We start from the raw sequence: 18634 nt of genomic DNA, 5'->3' as shown, positions 1-18634 counted from the left end.
TTCCAAAGGTAGATTTTTTTTTCTTTTGGTAATTATTATTTCCACAGGATAATCCATATGTATGAATACTAGAAGCTTTTGCTTGTTTGATTTATAATACCTCTTAGACTTTTATATCTGTAATTCACAATACCATAAAATTTGTATTAATAATAAAACTATTATAAGCCATAATGCCAGTTTAGGGGAAATACACAGATTTGCCCTTTAAGAACAACAAAATTCTAGACTTAGCTCACAGCATATTAGAACTGTCATTAAATCTTGAGTTAAAATAAAATGGGAGAATTTTTCCACATTAATTGAAACAAATATTGACTATTTTGTTTTTAGCTGTTATATTCAACAGGATCTAGAACTGGCAAAGCCTTCCTTGACAGTCACATGGTTTACCTTCTGTGTTATATGGTTGACCCAAGGAGAAGAACAGTTGCTAAGGTCTGGTCCCTGGGGGTCCCAGATTCCATCAGGAGCCAGGCAGAGATAAGTTGATACTCCTAAAATAATGAGAAAAATAGGTCTGCTTCAAATATTCAAACAATCTTTCTTATAATGACTTTATGTCCATGATATTTTTACATATGAGCAAAAGATAAGATTGTGATCATTGAACTGAGGTAATGACTATTAAAGTACCATTTATAGTGCCTGACAAGCAAAGCAACTATCATTAGAAAATCATAACACAACAAACACTCAGTATTTTTAAAGCATTTACGGACAACTACACCAGGTACATGAAATAATTTCATGAATTAAATGAATAAGCCTCCACGGGGCTTATTGCTTGAGTTTTCAGATGTAAGGTAGCAGCTGAGTCATAAAGGAATCACTCTGCAAGGTGGGTAAGGACATTCCAGGCAAAGGAAAAATATGCTGTCTTTGGGAATCAAGTGTTTTGAATTGAGGTCTGCTGGGTAGGGGAGTTGTATTTAATGGAATTGGAAAGGCTGGCAGAGCCAGATTGTAAACGCCCTTGTCTGTCATCTGCGGGTGTTGGAAAATCAATGAAGGCCATTAAGCAGAGGAGACAAATGGGCTGATTTAGGTTTTAGAAAGATAACTGTGGCAGCAGGATGGAGGATGAATTTCAGGGAGTGATGCAGGGGCTATGAAGAAGCTATCACAATAATTCAAGTGAAAAAAGACTGTGTGGGCCTGAACACAGGATCAGCAGAGGGGACAGGGAAAGGGTAAAAATAAGACCACAGCATAACTTAGTCACCTGGGAGGGAGGGTTTCAGGTTTTCTTTAAATCTCTTTCTTCATTTTCACAGAAATATAACAACATATTTCTGTAGTTCTTTACAGTTTGCTAACTGCTTTCAAAGAAAAAGTACTTCACTAAGCTCTACAACAAACATCTGAAGAAGTTAGTGCTATTATTTTTTCTCTGTTAGAGATAAAGGAATTGAGGTCCAAAATTAGGGGACAGTTCTAGAGAAATTAAAAATGTTTCTGATTCCAATACCATAGAAAACAATGGGACTAAACACTGTATACCTTCATAAAGGGAAGGGAGATTTCAGAATAATTTTTAACACTTTGCTGAAAAAAATTTAATGTGCACTTTTATAAAAATCAATATACATCTTCTGATCTTCCCATCACTTTATATACCATGGAATTCAGAAGTATGTGTCCACATTGAAACTTTGTTAAGACAAACCCGTTGAAGTAATCAAATCAATAAAACCCAGAGACAGAGTCCTAACAATGCTAGTCTAATGACATCTATTGCCTATGTTTTACTTACATATTTTATGGAATAATTCAAATTTTATGCAGGGTGTCAAGTATTAATTTTATGATGATTTATATGTAACAATAAGAAATCAAACTATTTCTGAGTTTGGGATATTATGAATTGTTCAGTTCAGTTCAGTTCAGTTGCTCTGTTGTGTCCGATTAAGAGTAGAAAAAAAGCAGGGGGCGGGGAGGTGTTGGTGGAGGGCAAAGAGCTATCCAGTTCTTGACTGTTCCCTACAGAAAACAATGCAGGATTGATGTCTCCAGTGGTTGCTGGGTAAGAGGTGGTTGGCTCCTGCCAGCATCATCCCTGACAACAAAGAGCCTCTGATTATTAAGGCCAGCTATGAGGACTGGTAATAAAAGATAGTTACAACTTTTCTCTTGTTAAATGATATGTAGTTCCAATGATTATCTAATACAGAAGTCCTCAGTCTAGTTTTGTGTAATATATATTTGATGGTAACAAGCATGAGAACTAGTGCCTCCTCTGTCTAGCTTTATGTCATCAACATTTGATGGTGACAGGCATGAGAACTAGCGCCCACTAACCTAGTGATTTAACTCTGAGCTTTTGTGTAGAAGAGCTGGCTCTTTGGAAGTTGTGCTGTGCCGTGTTTAGTTGCTCAGTCGTCCAACTCTTTGTGACCCCATGGACTGCAACCTCCCAGGCTCCTCTGTCCATGGGATTCTCCAGGTAAGATTACTGGAATGTGTTGTCATGCCCTCCTCCAGGGGATCTTCCCAACCCAGGGATTGAACCCAGGTGTCTCGCCTTGCAGGCAGATTCTTTACCATCTGAGCCACCAGGGAAGTCCCTTTGGAGCTTAATTGAAACTTGACCTAGAAACGGCACAGCATGGGTGAGAACTACTGGTCTCATAAATATTACCAGCAGATTCTCACCTGTGACTTCTTTAGGCTGCATTCTCAAACTCTGGAAATATTTTGCTTTCAATTGTAATTTAGCTGAGTCCAGAATGTAATCAAATGTTAAAATATGTTGTGACAAAAACAAACAAACCCCAAACCACCACCAACAACAAATAAACAAGACAAAAAAATGCTAGGAAAGCAAGCCAAATTAGCAATACACCTTTAGCTTAGTTTTGCAGGACAAACTTACCTATAGTTCCTGCAGGGCATGGCTGCTTCGCCATCTGTCCTTGACGAGTCTTAAACCACATGATTTCACGAGCTTCCACAGCCTCACAGCTCTCTTCTAGAGCTGGGATTTGGGGCGATGCTGATGGAAGGTGTGTGGTAATGTCATTAAGCACCTCGACAGCTGGAGATGGGGTGCTGGTACTCCTGTTTCTTCTTCCTGACACTGAAGGGGTGGTACTCCTGCCTGGGCTCCAGGTTGTGGTCCGAAGGGTGGTACTGGTGGTGGTGCTTCCCATGCCAAGAGGTCCTGTGGTAGAGATTTCTGAAATAAAATCCAGAAGAAAACACCTGCATTGCTGGTTCAAAGTAGGATCTAAAGACATCCTAATACTTCAGAAGTCTTTTTTATTTGACGATTCAAGGAGCTTTAAATATGGGAAAGATAAACCAATATAAAAATTTGAGAGTGTCACTTGAGTATCAAAACAAGTCATTTGACTAATGTTAAACAAGTCATTTGACTAATGTTAAATGTAGTCTTGTCTGTGGTTCTCTTTGACTTCAATTACAGAAAACAAAGTTACAGCACAATTCAACTCTTCAGTAAGCTTTAAGAAGCTTCAGGACTTTTCAACAATTAGGGGATTAAAAAAAGTTTAAAGCCCTCTCTTTACCATTTTCAAACTCAGTATAGATAGGGAGAGAGCTATATATTGAAAGCAATATTCTTTCCACATTAACCTTAACATGAATTTCTAAAATGTTGCAAATAGAGGACAAAAAAAAAAAAAATCAGAAATTTAAGTGCTCACAAACTAAAAAGTAAAAGAGCAAATCTGAATCTCCTTAACACAAACTGGAGTAGCTTGGTGATTTACTCTGATGCTCTTAAAAACTGAACCATTGTATCAGAACTTTCAAGCTTGATATTTGTTGTTGTTCAGTCACTAAGTTGTGCCTACGTTTTGAGACCACGTGGACTGAAGCATGCTCTTCTTCCCTGTCATTTACTGTCTCCGTTAAGTAGCTTCCTATTGGTGTGTTAATAAATTATTTACTAACTAGATTTTTTAAATTGGCATTTTCCCAATGTACTCCAAATTCCAAATGAAAGTGGCTAGGTTATTTGACCAGATATTAAGTGAAAAGTGAAAGTGTTAGTTGCTCAATCATGTCTGACTCTTTGTGACCCCATGGACTGTATCCTGTCAGGCTCCACTCTGCACTGAATTCTCCAGACAAGAATACTGGAGTGGGTAGCCATTCCTTTCTCCAGAGGATCTTCCCACCCAGGGATTGAACCCAGGTCTCCTGCATTGCAGGCAGATGCTTTATCATCTGAGCAAACAGGGAAGCCTAGATATTAACAGATTATTAAATCTATAATGTATACAAAGGAATGTCCTAATAATACTATAGAAATAACCACTGCAGAGAATCATCTTTCTGGTAAAATACATTCAGATCCCCATCATAGGAATACAAGCTTATACCAGCCCTCCACATACTTACACTGCTTTTCTAACTGTAAGGTTAGAAACTACTCAACCTCACTTACAGGCAACAAACAGAAGGGGCACTGGCTATGGTCAGATTCAAAGTATCTCAGGATTAAGAAACTGCAGAGAGTCCTGTAAGGATCCTGAAGAGTTGCCAAACCCATCACAGTGCATTTGGGATATAAAACAGGATAGAAGTGCTATTTTGTTTTCTTGCTTATTTTTCTGTTTTCTCTCTTTCTCCTTTTTCTCTTGTGTCCCCTCTTTCTATGGGAATGGTAATGTTCTTAACTACATTTACTCAAAGTTTATACAAGAAAGCAGAGTATTCTTTTTTCCCTTCATTTTCCTTATACACAATATACTTAAATTGCCAGGTCTGGCAGATTCTATCTCATTAAAAAACTTTTCTTTCTTCCCAGTCACCATTATCTACATTCAGCCTACCATCATCAGTGAATGAAAACAGCAGTCTTTTAACATTTTACTAATAAAAGCAAAAAATGTGAACAGTAGTATTTCACTATCTACTTTTGCAAAATACAAATTCAGGAATTAGAAAGTAAAATTATTGACCCAGCATTTAATTCAATTCAAATATAAAATTTAGCAACATATTTTAAAATACTAAGTGAAACTGAATTCTTAAAATAATAAACAGTAAAAATGATTTTAATATGTTTTTTGCATATAAAATTATCTGGATATTTCAAAAAGAAAACATAAAATTAAGAAAATTTAATAATAAAAACGAAGTTTAAATATTATGTGTTGATATTAATTAATGTTAAAATTAAGTGATATAATTTTATTAATATTAAGCAATAGGTTTAAAAATGTGTGTCAATGGTGTCATTGCTGGGATGTTAAGACATTTTCTCTGCAAATTTTTCCAGTTGATGGAAAAGGTTCTTTTTTTGACTTCTTACTGCTTGATGGAGTTTTAAAGGAGCCATTTTGAATAACAAGTTTTTGAAAGGAACTGTAAATCTTTTCATTGATAGTGAGCTCCAGATTTTGTTTCAAGCAAAGCATCTTGAGTTCTTTGTCTTCTAGTTCAATCATTGCTTTTCAACTGTCTTCCTTTTCTTCTTGAGAATTATGTAGGTACTAACGAATGCTTTTGAATAAATGCACCCTTCTTCAGTTAGATATTTTAATTAACACTCTGGGAGAAGAGATTTGTTTGCAATCATGTTTGCTCTGATTGCACCATCAGAGATGGTGCATCAAAGATGCATCATCACATGTGCATCCCATGTGTGGTAAGAAGATTCTTCAGCTTACTGTGTCAATCACATGGTTAAAGACAAGGAGTAATGACATTATCACAAGATTTTTCTTGCGATAGTTTCAGACTTGCCAAGTTTGAATGTATTTGTCTTTTAGCATAGATTTAATATGATCATTGTGCTTTTTTCAAATGATCCAGATTTCAGATTTTTAGAGACTACAGTATCCTACCAAACTATATTTAGCAATAGCATCACATAATGAAAATCAATGTTCTTTGTTTTTCTCTAAAATTTCGCTATCCAAACCATTCTCTACCATTTGCCAGGGGCATTCTTAGGGTATATATTAGAATAGGTGACTCCCCAGATTAAAATCCTTGAATGTTTTCCATCTGCCTTCCAAACAAAGGCTGATCTCTTTTTCTTCATTCCTATAGCCCTTAGGAGTTTCTTTCTTCAGTTCATTTACAATGTTTTTTCATCTTTACTTCTACTCTTAAACCATAAGAAATCACCAGTAGTTTCCCAGCTCTCCTGTTCTTTTGGCCCCAGGGTCTTTTTTGTATGCTACAGTATTCCTACCTCCATTTCCATCTGGTAATTCCTATGTATTCTGTTGAGTTTAGATTGGATACCATCTCCATCAAGAGACCTTTTCAAATTTAACAAGTCAGGGTTATGTGTTACAAAGTGTTATGACAAAATTATTTTCTCAACTTTTAGCCTTGTGTCTAACTAAGAATTAATAAGCTCCCAGCCAGTATAGATGACCATCAGGGATAGGTCAAGGAAGCATGGGAGGGTCCCACATTGTAAAACTTCACAATAGATAGGAATGGATAAATGGGGAAAATAGCAAGCAGGGCATCTAAGAATATCTACAGTTGATGGGCTGGAAAATTTATTTTATCAATGCATTTTATTCTACATTAAGAAAATTCAAGAGATAAGTCAAACAGAAAATGAACAGGAGGAATACAAAGCCCCTTTCTCCCAAATGACCTTATCTCAGAACTATCATATTTAAATTGAATTATTTTTGTGAAGCAATAACACTGATAAAAATTATATTTTTATGTTTAATTTGTTATGAAATACATTGTAAGGACTTTATTTAGTTTAATACAGCAATACTAATGTCAAGGATCAATACAGAACTTTTTCCCTCAGAACTGTGCTTCAGAGAGATGTCGACAACCAGGGTCATATCTTTCTGTTTGGCTTTAAGCAGAATAAAAGTCTATTTTCAAAGCTGTCTCTGATCCTCCATCCCTTCCATTCCATTTACTGCCATGTAAGACTAACAAGGGCTCTGCTCAATGCCAGCTTTTGGAAGAGTAAGTACAACGAGTGATATACATGTGACCACCATCCAAGAAAGAACCTTTTACTGGTAGACGCTGTGGGGAAAGATCTACATTTATTAAAGAGTGTTACCAACACGCTTGGCAAAGTAAATGACGAGAACAACAGATTAATAAACATTTACTATCAGTCATGGTGTTGTTGGAGAAGGGAATGGCAACCCACTCCAGTATTCTTGCCTGGAGAATCCCGTGGACAGAGGAGCCTTGTGGGCTACAGTCCATGAGGCTGCAAAGTGTTGGACACACATGACTGAAGTGACTTAGCACAGGACATGATATTGTTATTTATTCCTCAACACAACCGAGAATTATTGATTGCTTATCACATGCTATTCTAAACACTGGGATACTGATATGAACAACAAAACAACGAAAAGTAAAAACTCCTGCCTTCAAAGAGCTTGTATTTTAGTATGATAAATAGGACAGAAATTAAAATATATAGCATATTAAATATTTAAAAGTGCTAATGACAAGAAGAAAAGAAAAACACGGGGAAATAATCAGAAGTGTTAGAAGAGGGAATTGCAGTTTTGGATAGGGTGTCAGGCTTTGCTTAGCTGTTAAGGTGACAAGGAAGACCTGAAGGAAGTGGAGGCCTGAGAGATGTGAGTAACTGGGGAGCTTTCCAGGTAGAGGGAGAATCATCTGCAGAATTCTCTATGCAGGGAGATGGCCAGTGTGGCTGGAGCAACATGAGGGAAAACCAATGTGAGATGAGAGCACAGAGGTGTTGAGGGACTGAGCACGTAGGACTTTACAGTTATGGGGAGGACCTCGGTATTCACTCTGTCTGGTGTGGGAAGCCACAGTAAGTTCTGAGCAGAGGAAAGATACGATCTGACTTAGGTTCACTTTGGTGGTTGTGTTCAAGAGTAACTGAGTTGGAAGAGAATGGAAGTAGGGAGGACAAGTTCCTATTTGACCATATATTTGAGGGTTCAGTAGTGATGAAGATGACTCGAATACTATGGGTCACGTGCATACATACAAGAACAGGGGGCTGTAAGAGAGGTGATGGCTTTTGAATATGGATTCTATGCTCCTCATTGGTACATACTAGGCCTTCAGTAATGGTGGAATTGAGTCAATGCCTGAGTCTTTATTTCAACAAAAGAACAGCTAGTCCTTCTCAAGTAAACTCTTCTTCAGCTCCATCTCAAATACTATATGTACTTAAAATTGAAATGACCACACAGACATATTAACTTCAAACAGTATGAACATATTTCTGAGAATTCCTGAGTTATAATCAGCAGTTATGTTGATTTTCTAATTACAGTAAAATTTCCAGAAATTTTGATTTATGAGAATATTAAGTAAATTTTGTTGGTTACAAAACTATGCACACAAAAAAACTGGGGGAATAAATTCAACTGAATTGAATTTACTGATTTCTCATCAAGCAGCAAAACATTCAGAGTGTAATGATGCTGAATTGGTATTAGGATTTAGAATAATTCCTTACTTATAGCCTCAATATTGTATTTTATTTCCCTAGTTTTGACATCATTGTTATCCAGTTACTGAAGTTATCGCCTAATATTTGCAGTGACATATATTTGTGAATTGTAGTTTACCTATGAAGACAAAGTGGTTTCAAAATATATGGGTTATACATGATTTATTTATAAGTATGAAGTTAAATTTAAGAAAAATAAAATTATTCTGTTTCTGGAAATGAAACACTCAAAGTGAGTAGGGAAGAAGAGCTCATAATTTAAGCTCCAGTTTTTCTTTTTTTTAAGAATGTAATTTTAGTAACTTCGATCTATTGCAGATGCTTAAAGTAATATATATGTGGTTATCCCTGTTACATATGCACAAGTTCCTAAGAAACTGATAAAATGTAAGGCCTTTGTTCAGAGTGGCTGAAGTTCTCAGCTATTTGTTCTGCTGTTTATGTCTAGGGTCTGGAAAAAAGAAGGTCATTAGATTGTATTCTAAGCACTTTCTTAAAAGCAACAATTAAACAAACTCAAGTATTTTTTCTCTTTTTAACCAAAAAACCTAACAGTGACACAAATGGGAGATCCAACTCATTGCTAGAATAGGAATACAAGATTGAATATGACATGACCCCTCTCCTCAAGGAGTTTATATAGGGTAGGGTAGTCAAGCTTATTGTATTATGAGTTGTAGACAGTCAAATCTTGGCTCTTCACTGTGCCTATCATCTCTCTAACACTCACAAGACCACTAAGCATTTCATTTTCTTCAGATAATTAAAATTATAAAAAAGAGAGCTGCATAATTGTCATATAAATGATACTTAATTTCAAGTAAAAACATAAATGTTCTTTTAAGTCACTTAATAATCAGCATATACATTACAGACTTGATAAATTAATTCATCCTTCCAAAACCACATTTAAAGTCTTCAACTCTATAGCTTACTGAATGCAAGGAAATTCTACTCTGTTTTCCATGCAAATATACTGACATATATTAAATACTCAGTAATTCATGATGAGTGCATGATATAACAAATATCTATGCTTTATTTTGAAAAGTATGTTCAGATATATGTATATATGTAACTGTATCTCATTACATTGAGGTTTTAATAAAGTTGGATTAAATAATGTAATTGTTCATTCCAGATTAAATTTTGTATGATTTAATTTACAAGAGTTTCAAACTTTTACTTCCATAATATTAAGCCGTAAGATTAGTATCAGAAAATACAGACCTAGACTCTTGAGAAACTTAAATATTTATATAGATACTGATAATTCCATTAATTTCCTCTAAAATAAAGGAAGGGGTAGAAATTGTCTTTATTGTTGTTCAGTTGCTAAGTCATGTCTGAGTCTTCGCGACACCATGGACTGCAGCACAGCTAACCAGTCCACTATTCTTGCCATAAGAACCCCGTGAACATGAACAGTATGAAAAGGCAAAAAGATATGATACCAGAAGTTAAGCTCTCCAAGTCAGAAGGTGTCCAAATATGCTACTGAGGAAGAGGGGAGGGCAGTGAAAATGACACTCAGTTGTGGATGTGGGACTCCCTGGTGGCTCAGGCGATAAAGCGTCTACCTACAATGTGGGAGACCTGTATTCGATCCTTGGGCTGGGAAGATCTCCTGGAGAAGGAAATGGCAATACACCCTAGTACTCTTGCCTGGAAAATCCCACGGACGGAGGAGCCTAGTAGGTTACAGTCCATGGGGTCGCAAAGAGTTGGACACGACTGAGTGATTTCACTAACTGAAAATGTGGATGTATCTGGTGGTGAAAGTAAAGTCTGATGCTATAAAGAATAATATTGCATAGAAATTGTCTATCTTGAGAGAATTAAGTGTTTGAGTGATTAGGCCAAGGTATTTTCTGTTTTATATTCAGGAACAGATTTCAGGACATTTATCTCTAAGGCAAATGTTTTGACTAGTCCTCATGTTGGGAACTTATTAATTTCTCCTCACTCAGATATATACCAAATAGTTTATTTTCTTTTTAGTATCATGCTAACCATGCCTACTGAAAACCTTCCAGATAGAATAATAAAAACCTCCCCAGTTTGCTTTCTCCTGGTGATTTTTCTTCTAATAAGATGGAGTCATGCATTTCACAGGTAGTAATAAATGGATCAGAGAAGCAAATTGTTTAGGAAAAAATTACAATTTGGAATAATAATTTTGAGGTTTCTCTACTAAAATATATGGATATACATATATGTATATACACACAGATGCATAAATTGAAAGTGAAAGTGAAGTTGCTCAGTTGTGTCCGACTCTTTGCAACCCCATGGACTGTAGCCCACCAAGCTCCTCTTTCAATGGGATTCTCCAGGCAAGAATACTGGAGCGGGTTGCCATTTCCTTCTCCAACATATGCATAAACATACACACAAATACATGCATATGCACATCTCACATATATTTTAAATTGCTAGGGAAACAAGGAAATAAAATGGATACTGATTATACTGAGGTTTTTTTTTTTTTTTTAACTCCAAAAGAATTATGTTCATTTTTAGAGGCCTATGAAGAGAACTCAAAGGCTTCATAAAACAGTATGTTAAAAAATTTAGACACTGACGTGTACTGGAAAGAACATTCATTTTAACTTCAAATATTAGATAATCATCTACTGCTGCTGCTGCTAAGTCACTCAGTCGTGCCCGACTCTTGGCGACACGATGGACTGCAGCCTACCAGGCTCCTTCTTCCATGGGAAGCTGTGTGGATTTGGTCAAGTTAATTCTCCAGAAAGCAAAAATTAAAGCTTTAAAAATGTGGATTCCTATATTCACTTGAGGACATATAATATATTACATATTATAATGTGTTCAAATTATTAAAAATAGTACAGACTACAATAGATATTCAGCAACAATACCATGGGCTTTCCTGGTAGATCATCTGGTAAAGAATCTGCCTGCAATGCTGCAGACCCTGGTGTGATTCCTGGGTCAGGAAGACTCTGGAGAAAGTATAGGTTACCCATTAAATTATTCTTGGGCTTCCTTGGTGGTTCAGATGGTAAAGAATCTGCCTGCAATGTGGGAGACCTGGGTTCAATCCCTAAGTTGGGAAGATTCCCTGGAGGAAGGCGTGGCAACCCACTCCTGAATTCTTGCCTGGAGAATCCCCATGGACAAAGGAACCTGGTAGGCTACAGTCCACAGGGTTGCAAAGAGTTGGACATGACTAGCGACTAAGCGCACATACAACAGTAACATTATTATAATCAAATTCAGGTTATCCTAAGATGCCACTGACTATGTTTCAGGAAAGTTATAAACAGCCACCTAATTTAGAAGGTTGAACTATTTCCTGAATTTGTATAACAAGAACTGAAGTTAGACCAGCCTGAAGTACAGTCATAAAGTTTATCTTTTTCACCTCAAGCTCTGAAGGACATTTAAAACCCCACTAGTACTCTACTACCTAGTTTATCCAAACCAGCTTTAGAAAAGATATAGGATATTGTTACTTGCACTCCAATGGGAAATATATATATATATATATATATATATATATGTATATTTTTATTTTTTTTTTAAATTTATTTATTTTTTATTTTACTTTACAATTCTGTATTGGTTTTGCCATACATTGACATATTTTTAGAACCCAAATTTTTATTTACAATTTTCAAACATTTATAAATATTCTATTTAATTTATTTTCAGGTTAAAAACAACATTATCCAGAAAATTTTTCATTCTAGTATTGACAAAAACTTCAGTATCTTGTGAGCATGTTGTCTGTTGATTTTTTCTTCTCTTGGTTTTTGACCATTTGTCCTCTTTCTTCATATGCTTCCATATTTTTAATTGAATGCTACACATTATATTTTTGACATTGTAAAGACAATGTATATAGTACTGCAACAAAGGTTAAATTTTCCTCAAGTAGCAGATAGAGTAAAAACAGATCAGTTTGATCCCATTTAAGGATTCATGTTGTAAAAATAACCTAAACCACTTTTGGTCTTATTTCTGGGATGTGACCCTTACTCAGGAATATGACCACCTTTTTGAGATCTCTGCTGCAAATATGGACTGTTTTTAGGATATCTAATTTAAATAAGGAGAAAATATTTCTTCGAAATCATTTGTCTGCTCTGTGGTATTTCAGAACATGAAATTTGGGAGCATACAGGGTTTAACAAATCATTTTATCCCAATAAAGCTAAATTCAACAATTAGCTTTAAAAGTAAAATTAGAGGGATTTTAGTTTCAAAGTGGAGAGAAAAAGGACATTGTATATCAATATTGAAATATATGATATGAAAAAGATCAAACTACTGTAAAATCAAAATTACAGATGGCCCACATAATTTAGGAGTCCACAAATCATAATAAAATTCAATCAGCAGCTTGATCTCTTAGAAGCACAGCCTGGTCTTTATATAGGAGAGTGCCAAAATTTTATAACATTCTCTGCAGGCATGTTTTAGACACCTGATAGCCCAAAAGCCCCATTAAAGACAGACTCTTGCTGTTTTGCCCAACAGTGATTCTCAGTGCCTGCAACAGCCTGGGACACAGAGAGGCTGTTCAATTAGTATTTGTTCAATGAAAGCACTCTAGCATCAACTGCTTTGATTCATTACAAAATCTTAACACTGGGACTTGCAAATGTGATTGTCATTGAGCCCACAGGACATTGCCTTTCTCATTCTTTACCATCATCCCATTCTAACCTAAGCCTATTCTATTATGATAGCCCTTTAGAACTCTTTTTTATTTTGAAATAAGCATAGACTCATAGAAAGTTGCAAAAAATAGTACAGAGTCCCTTTCTTTATCTTCCCTCCAATGGTGAATCCTTATATAACCACAGTATAATGTCAAAGCCAGGAAATGGGCTTTGGTACAGAACTGTTTAATTTTCACTGTTCTTCACCTGCATTCATTTATGCACACCTGCATATAGTTCAATGTGATTGTATCTCATGTAGACATGTTTGTCTACACCTTAATGACATGGCAATGTTCTATTCATACCTACACACTCCCCTCTCATCCCTATTTCCTAGCAACCTCTTAACTATTCTGCATCTTTATAGTTTCAACCTTTCAAGAATGATATATAAGTAGAATCATAAGCATGAAACTTTTGAGACTACTTTTTTTCTTTAAGCATAATGCTCTTGAGGTCTACCCAGGTAGTTGCAGTTATCAATAGTTAAGTCATCTCCCTGAATCATCACAAAAATACCTGCAATCTTTCACCTTTTACCTGAATGATTTCTGAAAAATGCAAATATAATGTTGTTGCTCTTTAAAGGCTCCCAACTGATATTATTATAAATTTGACATGCTTAAACATGATTTTAAAAGGTCTCTAATCCTCATCCTGCCTACTTCTCCAGCGTCACTGAAGCCATCCTGCCTTTGTTCTCTCCCTTCTAATAATTCTGGATTTACTTCCCGTTCCAAAAAGACTCCCTTTCAACCTCAATGATCCAAATGTTTCTTTCTGGGACATACTCTTCTCAGTCTTAACTATTTTTTCCCTTTCACATTCCACTTCATTTCGCTAAATCCCTAATCATAATGACAGCTGTGATTTTTAATGATTGCAATCAGAAAAGGAGGAAGAGTGAATGAAATGATCATTTTTAGATGACTCATAATTGTATTCAGTGTATGTTTATTATTTTAGGACATTAATTTAGACTGAAAGTTCAAGATTTCATTCTTCTGGGAGTGTCCTTTTTTTTTTTTTTTTACACCACCAGTTAGGAAGAACCACATGAAAGGACGTTTGTATATGAGTACCAGCTGGTGCACTTTCTAGCTTTGAAACTTTGGGCAAATCTCTAAACCAGGAAAAGTATTAGTTCCCTTTTTTAAAAAATGGGCAAAATAGACTTATGAATGAGAATGAAATATTGCACACATAGTACCCAGTTCCTGTTAGATAATACGTGCTTAATAAACCTTTTGTATATGTGTGAAATCCATGTAAGATATGCAAATGGCTCAAATGTCCAATGAAGTTATTTGAAAGAAACAGAAAATTCTATTTGACTATATAATTTTCATGTCTCCAAAATTATGCATTATGAGCATATTTTCTATAAAAACAAACTCTGAATTCTATGAATGTGAAAAAATACTTGATATCTATCAAAATGCAATTTTATCAGTCATCACATATGTATTAAGTACCATAGAATATGTCTTTTATAGTATAGCTAATAGATCAAACAGTAAACAGAAAGAACTATAGTTATTTGTGGAGCTTCCCTGGTGGCTCAGCAGTAAAGAATCTGCCTGCCAACACAGGATACTTGGGTTCCATCCCTGGGTCGGGAAGGTCCCCTGTAGCAGCATTGTTATATATCAGTAGATAACAAAAGTTCTAACTGTTGTCACAGTTGTATGTGATTTAGAATTTAAAATTTAAGATATGATTTGGTTCCACAACTTTATTGAGAGCAAGAATTCCCAACAGTGATACTATTGACACTTTGGTGTGTGTGTCTTAGGGAGTGGGATTTGTCCTGTGCATTTTAGGATTTTAACAACGTCCTTGGACTTTATGCACTAGATGCCAATAGTACTCACTACTCTTAGTTGTGACCATCAAACATAACTTTTAGTTCAGTTCAGTCGCTCAGTCGTGTCCGACTCTTTGCGACCCCATGAATTGCAGCACGCCAGGCCTCCCTGTCCATCACTAACTCCCAGAGTTCACTCAAACTCATGTCCATCGAGTCGGTGATGCCATCCAGCCATCTCATCCTCTGTCGTCCCCTTCTCCTTCTGCCCCCAGTCCCTCCCAGCATCAGAGTCTTTTTTTAGAGACTGCCAAATAACCTTTTTTGGGGAAAATCACCTCCATTTGAGAAATGGAATTTGCAGGAATTTCTTCATTTACCTCTTATCTATATTTATTCAACGAGAGGGCTACTGCATGCTGATAATGGTTTTAGAATCTTTTAAACATATATTAATCTAAACATGAAATGGCTGGGTGGTTGCTTTTCAATTTGTGAAATGAGTCAAAGTCTGTAAATAAAGGAAATTGGATGGCTTTCAAAAATACAGATTATGCTTTTCAATTTCTAGTGATTCCATGCTTCTAAAACACATTTCCACAAATCACACATTAATATATAAAAAATGGCTGTATTTTGCTTTTTTAATTAAGGAGAATAGACATAACAGCATACTAGAAAACTAATGAAAAACACAAAATACAAAGCATCTCAAGTTGCATGCTTGAATTGGGTCAAGGATGGGGAAAATTGGTGAGAGAAAGAAAAACTGTGGTGGTTTCATGTTTTCTGATTTCAGTGATCACACTGCACAGATAAATTCTGTGAGACTCTTGTTCACTACATTAGATCTGCCTTCCAAAGATGTTCAAATGCCTTTAGTGTCCAGTTACTTTTTGAGTGAGAAATCTGAGAATGAAACTTATGGTTTCAATGCCACTGCATTTGATGACCACAAATTATCAGCTTTCACGTAAACATATCTCATGGATGTCTTCTCAAGTTAAACATTTAAGGAATAAATTATGAAAAACAAAAAAGTCTGCTACATGAAACTAGTTTATATCTTCCCCTTCTCATTTATTATACAGTTGGATCCACATCATTAACATGCAAATCATACTGCACTACAGTGCATTTTAAACAAAGAACTGAAAGCTGGGCTTGTAATTTCCTTACGGCTTGATAAATAGATTTTTGCCTTAAGAGAACAAAATAAACTTAGTCACATTATGTTCACATTTTAGGCCTAAACAGTTTAATCTAAAGAAAATTTTACACTTTTCTCACCCTGCTTATGAACATATTTTAAGTTACTCTGATTTTAGTGTGAAAAATCTAAATACTGTTATCAAAGTAAATGGTAACATTTATATTATTTATATTATCACTTATTACTCTACATATTTAATCAGAAACTTAACAAAAACATAAATCAATCTGAAATATATGGCATTGACCTAATAAAAGATTGACATTTCATGTCAACTTGTATATAATAAAAGACACAGAATGTGAAAGTAATTTTGAAAGGTTCTCTGCTGTACCCTTTATTAAAATAAGTTTATTTATATTTCTTTTTTGGAATATGGTATATATTCAGACAAATAAATGTCATCAAAAACACACAATGGCAACATTTTGATTAAGTGACATTTCCCATAGAGAAGATAAAGTATATAAACTCACCTTTATCATGAAAGCAAAAATCCATTACATTTTATCAATTACTCTAAATGCATTTGGTACAATTTTAACATAAAGGTTATTCAGATAACTTTAAAAAATAAACAAATGATACCATTCTTTCTCACTGGAACACTTTCATATAGCAAAATAAAATATTTGCTTATATTTTACTATAAACATTGGATGAATCTACTAGTTTAAATGTGTTGCTTAAAAGACTCTCTGTACTATTAATGCACAATTCAAGTTGCATTTTACTGCTCCTACTTGAAAGGATATACACACTATTTGATCTTAGACTCCACCAGAGCCTCCTTAAAATCAACTTCACTTAAATTATTCAGTAATGCTTTTTTTGGGAAAAAAAAAAAAAAAAAAAACCTTACTGTCATTTGGAAGGCAACTAGTAACTCCAAATACAACTTCTTAGAAGTATTGCAGGGAGTCAAAATAAGATCTATCCAACTCCTAAACTTAATCAGGTTGAATCTGCTCATGTTTTATTATTTCTCATTTCTTGCTTCACTTTCACCTGGCTGAATACCTTCCTGCACACTTAACCTTTTTCTCCTCCCACCCCTCATAATGGTCTTTTTCCTCTTCAATTTTTAAATTTAATTCTTTAACTTACTATCAAGTGCTGATATGATTATCTCAAAAAAATTTACCTTTAGATGTAAGTTTCTGGTTTCTGTTTGGTTTAATCTAACTAGTAATAATGCAAATATTCCTTAGCATATCTGTTAAGAAGCAGATATGAGTTAATATCAAAATCCCTTTTTTATGATGTTTAACCTAAGAAACAAAATTTGAAGGCAAAGTACACAAGAATTTTTCATGTTGTAATGAAAAAAAATTCTGTAAGAAAGTCAATACAATTCTTATAGTCTGTACGTAATCTCTACTGTGCTTGTAGTTGCTGCTGCTACTGCTGCTAAGTCACTTCAGTCATGTCTGACACCGTGTGACCCCATAGACGACGGCAGCCCATCAGGCTCCCCCGTCCCTGGGATTCTCCAGGAAAGAACACTGGAGTGGGTTGCTATTCCTTCTCCAATGCATGAGAGTGAAAAGTGAAAGTGAAGTCACTCAGTCATGTCCAACTCTTCGCGACCCCATGGACTGCAGCCTACCAGGCTCCTCTGTCCATGGGATTTTCCAGGAAAGAGTACCGGAGTGGGGTGCCATTGTCTTCTCTGGCCTGTAGTTGACTCTCAGGGAAAACAGCTGAATGCCATGAGCTTCATAAGAACAGAAAAGGTTTTTACTTTTTTTTTTTTTTTTTGTCCTGTTTAATTTTGTTATTCAACAAGCATGTGGAAGATTGATCAATGTGACACTACCTTTAATCCCTAAAATAGAATTACAACAGACACAAGAAAATAGTTTTCCTTCAAAAGAGGACTTGAGGATGTGCTCAGGGGAGACACGCATTTTAGTTAATGCCAGGAAGTGAAAGGTATCTTCAGTGAAAAGACTTGCTGAACAGGGAGTTCCTTAATTATAAGGTTTCAGAAGTTATACTGGAAAGCTTGGAGGTATTTTGAAATCCAAGTGTTTTCCAGCCTTACTATAGACACAAACGAAAAGAATGAGGTAGCTTTAGGCCATTACCAATAGAATCTGAATTCCTCCTGCCACAGAGAACATATATGCTGAGGACAGGCTAACTAGCTCCAGAGCAGACAAATCTGTCATTAAATTGCAGACAGCCCTAAGGAAGTTCTCTGCAATCCTGGCCTGGTAGTTTGTACAAATGATATGAACCTGAGGAATATACTATAGTGAGAATGGTGAGATATGCCACCAAGTGTGATCAAGGTACTGAAGGGCTATGCCATTGTTTCTCTCTCACTTAAACCTAATGAGAAAGGATTCACAGGAGCTTAATATGTACGCCCCAGAGTTTGTTGACAAAGTAGAGAAAAAAGACCAAGATGCACAGAGAACTGGCTATAGTTCTACTTTAAAGATGACAGCAAGGCTGGATAAGTTCTTAAGGACCAGGGAAGGGTGCAGCCT

General features: G+C 35.5%; 1 protein-coding gene across 1 annotated transcript in view; it reads right to left on the bottom strand.

Annotated features, from left to right (window-relative positions):
* ADGRL3 (adhesion G protein-coupled receptor L3) overlaps positions 1–18634 on the bottom strand; it is a 734126-nt gene that overhangs the window by 188726 nt on the left and 526766 nt on the right. The window contains exons 8-9 of the mRNA XM_040238287.1: positions 2876–3178; positions 394–497 (exon numbers count right to left, since the gene is read on the bottom strand). Of these exons, the coding sequence (XP_040094221.1) occupies positions 394–497; positions 2876–3178 (407 nt within the window). The remainder of the gene's footprint in view (positions 1–393; positions 498–2875; positions 3179–18634) is intronic.

The sequence above is a fragment of the Oryx dammah genome, unplaced genomic scaffold, assembly GCF_014754425.2.
Source record: "Oryx dammah isolate SB20612 unplaced genomic scaffold, SCBI_Odam_1.1 HiC_scaffold_3, whole genome shotgun sequence".
In the NCBI taxonomy this organism is placed as follows: Eukaryota; Metazoa; Chordata; class Mammalia; order Artiodactyla; family Bovidae; genus Oryx; species Oryx dammah.
Note: the sequence above shows the minus strand (reverse complement) of the source record. Positions and strands in the feature narration are given on the sequence as shown.